The sequence below is a fragment of the Symphodus melops genome (genome assembly GCF_947650265.1).
Source record: "Symphodus melops genome assembly, chromosome: 13".
Taxonomy (NCBI): Eukaryota; Metazoa; Chordata; class Actinopteri; order Labriformes; family Labridae; genus Symphodus; species Symphodus melops.
This window is the reverse complement of record NC_136703.1, coordinates 25,900,879-25,907,885: the sequence shown is the minus strand read 5'-3', so window position 1 is coordinate 25,907,885 and position 7,007 is coordinate 25,900,879. Positions and strand designations below refer to the sequence as shown.

Below are 7,007 nucleotides of genomic sequence, written 5' to 3'. Positions count from 1 at the left end.
GGGAGACCTGAGATACATGCACTCACGCATCATCGCCAACTCCGAGGAGATCGCCTTCTACGGCGGACACAAGGTACACGGAACCACCGCCGCACTGCTGGGTGCGTTTGATTCGTAGGTGGCGTGGATGTTAAAGGGTGAGTTTGATTCGTAGGTGGAGATGGCGTGGATGTTAAAAGGTGCGTTTGATTCGTAGGTGGAGATGGCGTGGATGTTAAAGGGTGAGTTTGATTCGTAGGTGGAGATGGCGTGGATGTTAAAGGGTGAGTTTGATTCGTAGGTGGAGATGGCGTGGATGTTAAAGGGTGAGTTTGATTCGTAGGTGGAGATGGCGTGGATGTTAAAGGGTGCGTTTGATTCGTAGGTGGCGTGGATGTTAAAGGGTGCGTTTGATTCGTAGGTGGAGATGGCGTGGATGTTAAAGGGTGCGTTTGATTCGTAGGTGGAGATGGCGTGGATGTTAGAGGGTGCGTTTGATTCGTAGGTGGAGATGGCGTGGATGTTGAAGGGTGCGTTTGATTCATAGGTGGAGATGGCGTGGATGTTGAAGGGTGTGTTTGATTCATAGGTGGAGATGGCGTGGATGTTAAAGGGTGCGTTTGATTTGTAGGTGGAGATGGCGTGGATGTTAAAGGGTGCGTTTGATTCGTAGGTGGAGATGGCGTGGATGTTAGAGGGTGCGTTTGATTCGTAGTTGGAGATGGCGTGGATGTTAAAGGGTGCGTTTGATTCATAGGTGGAGATGGCGTGGATGTTAAAGGGTGCGTTTGATTTGTAGGTGGAGATAGCGTGGATGTTAAAGGGTGCGTTTGATTCGTAGTTGGAGATGGCGTGGATGTTAAAGGGTGCGTTTGATTCGTAGGTGGAGATGGCGTGGATGTTAAAGGGTGCGTTTGATTCGTAGGTGGAGATGGCCCAGCTGCAGAGGAGCTACAGCTCGCTGTCGTCTCAGATCCATCAGATCCTGCTGAAGCGTCTCTGGTACGTCATGTTGGAACAGTTCCTCATGAAGTACGTGTGGAGTGCGTCCGGCCTCGTCATGGTCGCCGTGCCGATCATCACCGCCACGGGATACTCCCAGTTTGGTAAACACACACGCAGAATAGTTACAAAGTAAACACACACACAGACACAGCGTGACCTCTGACCTGTGATGTCACCAGACTCAGAGGAGGTCAAGCAGGCGGCTCTGGTGATGAAGGAGGAGGATCTGGTTAGCGAGAGGACGCAGGCCTTCACCACGGCGAGGAACCTGCTGAACGCCGCTGCTGACGCCGTGGAGAGGATCATGAGCTCCTACAAGGAGGTGAACTTCCTGCTCCTCCTCTCTGACTCCTCCTGTCTCCTGCTCCGTGTGCTCACCTCTCTCTCTCTCTCCTCCAGGTGACAGAGCTGGCAGGTTACACGTCCCGGGTGTCGGAGATGTTGGATGTGTTTGAGGATGTGAACGAGGGGATCTTTCGCCGCTCGGCAGACACGGAGGAGGAGCTTACAGGAGGAGGAGGAGGAGGAGGAGGAGGAGGAGCTGTGATCCAGCACGGTCAGAGGGTCTGCGGTCCTCTGCAGATCAAAGGTGAGCAGCAGGTGATCAGAGAGCCCGACTCACAATGCAGCAGCAACGTGACCTTTGACCTTCAGCTGTGCATGTGTGTGTGTGTCTGCAGGTCATGTGATCAGTGTGGAGAAGGGGATTCGCTGTGAGAATCTGCCAATCATCACACCAACCGGAGACGTGGTGGTCTCCTGTCTCAACATCCAGGTAACACACACACACACACACACACACACACACACACAAACACACACACAGTCAGAGCAGGTGTAGTGTCAGTTGGTGGCCACATGGTGTCAGTGTTGCTCAGATTAAAAACGATGAATCTTTGATTATAAATTGACGAACTCCTCTGAGCTGAAGGTTTAAAAATCATTTAAATATTTAATTAGAATAAAATAAAAAAATATTTTATTTCAAACTCACTCGTTTCATCTCCAACTGAGTGTGTTTCTGAGCATGCTCAGTGCAGCCCCCCCCCCATCTCCTTTTCCATCTCTCATTCTCTGCTGAGGTCAAAGGTCAATGCTGCAGCTCATTAGCATTTACACACACACACACACACACACACACACACACACAATGCAGTGACTATTGAGGGCTGACTCACAGACAGGAAGTAAACACCACAGAAGAAGAAAACTCTTCTCTGTTTTCTGATCCATGACCTTTGATCTGAAAGCTGCTCTGTGATTGGTCAGTTCTCAAAGAGTCGTTGTCAAGGGGTCTCGTGTACGAAGAGTTTAACACGCTTCGGAAGCCGTTTGTTCCTACACACGTTATGACACCACACACACACACACACACACACACACACACACACACGTGATTTAATGTAATGATTTAAGTGTGTGTGTGTGTGTGTGTGTGTGTGTGTGTGTGTGTGTGTGTGTGTCTCAGGTGGAGGAGGGGATGAACGTGTTGATCACAGGTCCAAACGGTTGTGGGAAAAGTTCTCTGTTCAGGATCCTCAGTGGACTGTGGCCCGTTTATGGAGGAGTGCTGTACCGCCCGGAGCCCCAGCACATGTTCTACATCCCTCAGAGGTACTGGACTAGTCCTGACCCTGGATCTGACGGAGCCTGATCACATGTTCTATACTCTCAGGCCACATGATCCACTGTGTGTGTCTTTGTGTGTGACGTTCAGGCCCTACATGTCCGAGGGGACTCTGAGGGACCAGGTGATCTACCCGGACTCTGTGGAGGACATGGTTCAGAGAGGAGTCACGGACTCTGTCCTGGAGCAGATCCTGGGGACAGTCCACCTGCTCTACATCCTGGACAGAGAGGGAGGTGAGTGCAGAGAGAGAGAGAGACACAAACACCGAGCTTTACAGAGAGTGCCTGAACGCTGCACGGGCGTGACCGCTGTGATGTCACTTCCTGGAGGATCTCCTCCGTGGTTCGGCGGTTTGTAAACACCCGAACAAAGCAGAGATTTAACCCGGACGTTCTCTTGACCACAAACACGCCGTCAGCAAACAGCCGAACTTTAAACTGAGGACGTCGTAACCACGGCAACAAAAACAGAAGTCACACCCAACATTGGACAATATCTCGTTTGTAATTATCAAATGTTGCTGCAAACTCCTGCACACGGTCTAAGTGTGTGTGTGTGTGTGTGTGTGTGTGTGTGTGTGTGTTTGTGTGTTTGTGTGTGTGTGTGTGTGTGTGTGTGTGTGTGTGTGTGTGTGTGTGTGTGTGTTTGTGTGTTTGTGTGTGTGTGTGTGTGTGTGTGTGTGTGTGTGCAGGCTGGGAGGCCGTCAGTGATTGGAGGGACGTTTTGTCTGGAGGAGAGAAACAGAGGATGGGGATGGCTCGCATGTTCTACCATCGGTAAATATTTATTGACAAACTGTCGACCAATCAGATCTCTTTATCTCTGAAACACCTTTACGACACCTCTCTCTCTCTCTCTCTCTCTCGCCCAGTCCTCGTTACGCTCTCCTCGATGAGTGTACGAGCGCGGTCAGCATCGACGTCGAGGGAAGCATCTTCCAGGCAGCAAAGGATGCTGGGATAGCCCTGCTGTCAATCACACACAGACCGTCTCTGTGGTCAGCACGCGCACACACACACACACCACACACACACACACACACACACACACACACACACGCACACGCACGCACACGCACACACACACACACACACACCTCTCAGGTGTGATTTTTTTTGTGATGTTGTTCCTGCAGGGGGCAGCAAAGCTCTAACACACCTTCACTCTCTCTCTCTCTCCTCTGACAGGAAGTACCACTCTCACCTGCTGCAGTTTGATGGCGAAGGCGGGTGGCGTTTTGAGCGCCTGGACGCCTCCACCCGCCTCTCTCTGCAGGTGAGTCCTGGTTTGAACATCAAACTAACCTCCAGTCGATCAACACTTCCTGCAGCATGTTGGCGTGTCACTCAGACGCTCGCACACCTTCATACATTCTTTTCCCCGTGAACGCCGCTTCCCTCTCCGAACATTAGCCCGTCACTACGTAAGGGGGAGAGATGGCTCCGCCCACCCTAGGACGATGTTTCCAGGAGCATGTTCAGCTAACGGTCCCTCGTGGATCGGCTGTGGCTCAGCGGTCGGGTCGGCGCTCTCGTCACTGGAAGGTCCGCAGCTTTGACAGCGCTGTTTATTGTTTCACAGACGGCTGGTGAAACAGGAAGTGAGGGGGGCGGGGTGAAGGGGGCGTGTCCAAAGACAGTGTTTGTTTTAGTACGTTGTTGTGCGTATTAAACAGAGAGCATACTTCGGCCAATCAGCTGTCTCCGTGGGCTTGCGTGCGTCATTTGTGTGAAAACTTTATTTAAACTCGGTGTAATGACACTTTCCGTCCTGCAGGAGGAGAAGCAGCGTTTGGAGGATCAGCTGTCGGGGATTCCCAAGATGCAACAGAGGCTGAGCGAGCTGTGTCTGCTGCTGGGGGAGAGAGAGGGCGAGGAGTCGGCGTGACCACGCACACACACTCGGGAGGTTTAACGCCAGGTCGTTATCGAGATGAAGAAACGCGGCGTGGATCCAGCGCATCTGTTGATGACTCCGTTAGACCGTGGCGATTGACAAATCAGAACCACAGCTGTAATGTCACTTCCTGTCAGATACAGCGCCCACTGTACTGTGATGTCATCAGTGATGTCACACGTCCTAATATAGAAATATAAATAGACACATATATGATACTATAGATGGTTTTATTTTAAGAATTAATGAAATTATAAATCATATTAAATATATTTTATGTGTCCGTCCTCGCGTCTTGTTCTTTAATCTTTCACTATCTGACTTTTATTTTGAAGGAGTACTAACTATCAGTGACCTCACTTCCTTTTTGTACATGCTGCAAACACAAAAGCTCAGATTTCCTACGCTCTTTCCTGCCCCTGAACCCTTCCTGATATTTTTTTATTCCTGAGTCAAACAGGTGTAACTCAGGTGTCACACCCGAGCGGTTTCCATGGTTACAGCAGGAAGTTCTCTACAGTTTAACATGACCACTTAAGTGTTACGTGTGCACGCACATTCAGGGTCTGGGGGAGTTCACATTAGGGTGACCTCTGACCCATCAGACTGAGAGAGGTCAGAGGTCACAATTTTTATTTTTTTTTAGATTTTCTAATGAATGTTTTTATTGAAGCTGTTTCACTGAAATAGTTAAAAAAAAAAAAAAAAAAAAATTTGTCAATCAGATTTCAATCAGCTGACATTAATAAGTGTTTGACAGAATAAGCGGTTTGATTGATTTGATGCTGATGACGTCACATGATGATTGTTTTTGTGTTACTTTGCAAAATAAAAGATTAGAAATGATTCTTGTTGTCTGTTGCTTTTCAAAATAAAGTTACAAAGAGCCGTGAGATGTTTCAGAATAAGAGTTTGAAGTGTGTTTCACTCTTTGAGCCCCGAGTCGACCGCTTTACCCCAAAACTGATCCTTTTAAAGAACTACAAATCTAACAGAGTCAAAGATGGAGCCCTGATAAAGACCCAGCTAAGGGGGGGTAGTGCGAAGGTCCAGGAACTTTGGAGAACTAGGACATAAACCAGGAGCAGAACCAGACTCATTCTGCTTGTTCCACATCAGTTATACAGACAGAATCTTAAAGCAGAACCAGAATCCTGTTGGACCGCGAGCTGCTGAGACTTTAAGAATCAGAAAATCATCAAGTTTCTCATCTAGAGAAATCTTGTTCCTGAATATATGATGAAAACTTAACAAACAGTCTGCAGTTTAATAAACATTAAAATCATAATTTGTGGGCTGTTTATATTGAAGGCCCTCTCAGGCTCCGTGACCTCTGACCCCTTTGCAGCAGGTTGTCGGTTCGCCTCCCGGAGCCCTGAGGAGCGACAGAAAAGCCTCCCGGCGCTGCGGGGAGAGGAGCGGGGCGGGGCGGGGTCTTTGTCGGACCTGTTGTGCGGCTGTCGGTGCGGATCGAGCAGGTTCGTCTCTGCGGGGTTTTTGGAAGTTTTTTTCTCCGGGCCGGTTCTGACCCCGCCGAGCTCAGGTGAGTCTGACCCGGATCACGAGGTCCTGTTGACGGCTCTGAGTCGACCGGGGCTGCAGGAAGGAAGCGCGCGCGCGTGTGTGAGAGAGTCAGGCGTGTCTGACAGCAGCGCGCCGGATCCCCTTTAAAAAAGCGACGATTTTAAAATGTCTGTCTGTTATGTTGTTAATAATTATAGAGATGAAACAAAGAGGGTGTGTTTGGATCCAGGAGGGTTCTGTCTTTGGTTCGGCTTCAAGTCTTTGACTGAATGTGAGTTTTTTTGTGCGGTTTCTGCGGGTTTGAGAGTCACAGCAGTTAAACGGAGGCTGCAGTCTGCGGGTTTAAACTCTGAGGTTTGTGTGACGGGGTTCTGTGAGGGAGGAGATTTAAAGTGTCTTTTAGTTTCGCACTGAACTGTTTATGACTCTGAATAGAGACTGTCTGTCGGCTGCTCCCAGCCTGTCCTGGCACGGCACGGCTCAGCCCGCAGCCTGCAGCCACTGAATAGCTGACATTCCAACACACACAAACACACACTCGCGCACGCACACACACACGCACGCGCACGCACGCAGAGCGCTATGTTTTAGTGACAGAAGAGTTCAGTAGTCACCTTTACTGACGTTCCTGAAGGGAAGTCAACATCACGTGATCCTCTGACAAGGCAAACATCAAGTAGGTCTACAACACCCCCACCCTTCCCAAACACACACACACACACACACACACACACACAATCATTTGTGACACTGTGTGTGTGTGTGTGTGTGTGTGTAGGCCATGGTTCAGGTGTTGCGTCCTGGATGGCACCAATCAGACAGGTGACGGAGAAGTTTTTGCGCATGCTCAGTGACGATCTTCTCTGTCAGACAGACGTCTCACTGATTGAGTTTATTGCTAAAACTCTTGTTCACATGAAGTGAAACACACAGTTGATGGAGGTGTATAAGATGACGTTGCTACAGAGTGATG

The 7,007-nt window shown here is 49.5% G+C and overlaps 1 protein-coding gene and 1 long non-coding RNA gene across 2 annotated transcripts; both read left to right on the top strand.

Moving 5' to 3' along the window:
- Positions 1 to 6: 6 nt before the first annotated feature.
- On the top strand, positions 7 to 5,356 carry abcd1 (ATP-binding cassette, sub-family D (ALD), member 1). Its single transcript, XM_079358646.1, has 11 exons — positions 7 to 73; positions 905 to 1,085; positions 1,164 to 1,306; positions 1,384 to 1,573; positions 1,665 to 1,759; positions 2,453 to 2,598; positions 2,702 to 2,847; positions 3,306 to 3,390; positions 3,486 to 3,611; positions 3,802 to 3,889; positions 4,391 to 5,356. The coding sequence occupies exons 1-11, from the start codon at positions 17 to 19 to the stop codon at positions 4,499 to 4,501; spliced, it is 1,368 nt and encodes a 455-aa protein (XP_079214772.1). The 5' UTR covers positions 7 to 16; the 3' UTR covers positions 4,502 to 5,356.
- LOC306833408 lies at positions 89 to 893 on the top strand. Its single transcript, XR_013780347.1, has 5 exons — positions 89 to 154; positions 203 to 526; positions 617 to 652; positions 701 to 778; positions 827 to 893. It is a non-coding gene; the product is annotated as an uncharacterized lncRNA (long non-coding RNA).
- Positions 5,357 to 7,007: the final 1,651 nt, after the last annotated feature.

Bases quoted from the DNA above. Each gene is read 5' to 3' on its own strand.
- abcd1 (XM_079358646.1), top strand. From the start codon at position 17: ATGCACTCACGCATCATCGCCAACTCCGAGGAGATCGCCTTCTACGGC. The intron at 3,391-3,485 runs GTAAATATTTAT...TCTCTCGCCCAG, and splicing joins GCTCGCATGTTCTACCATCG to TCCTCGTTACGCTCTCCTCG. The intron at 3,612-3,801 runs GTCAGCACGCGC...CTCCTCTGACAG, and splicing joins ACACACAGACCGTCTCTGTG to GAAGTACCACTCTCACCTGC.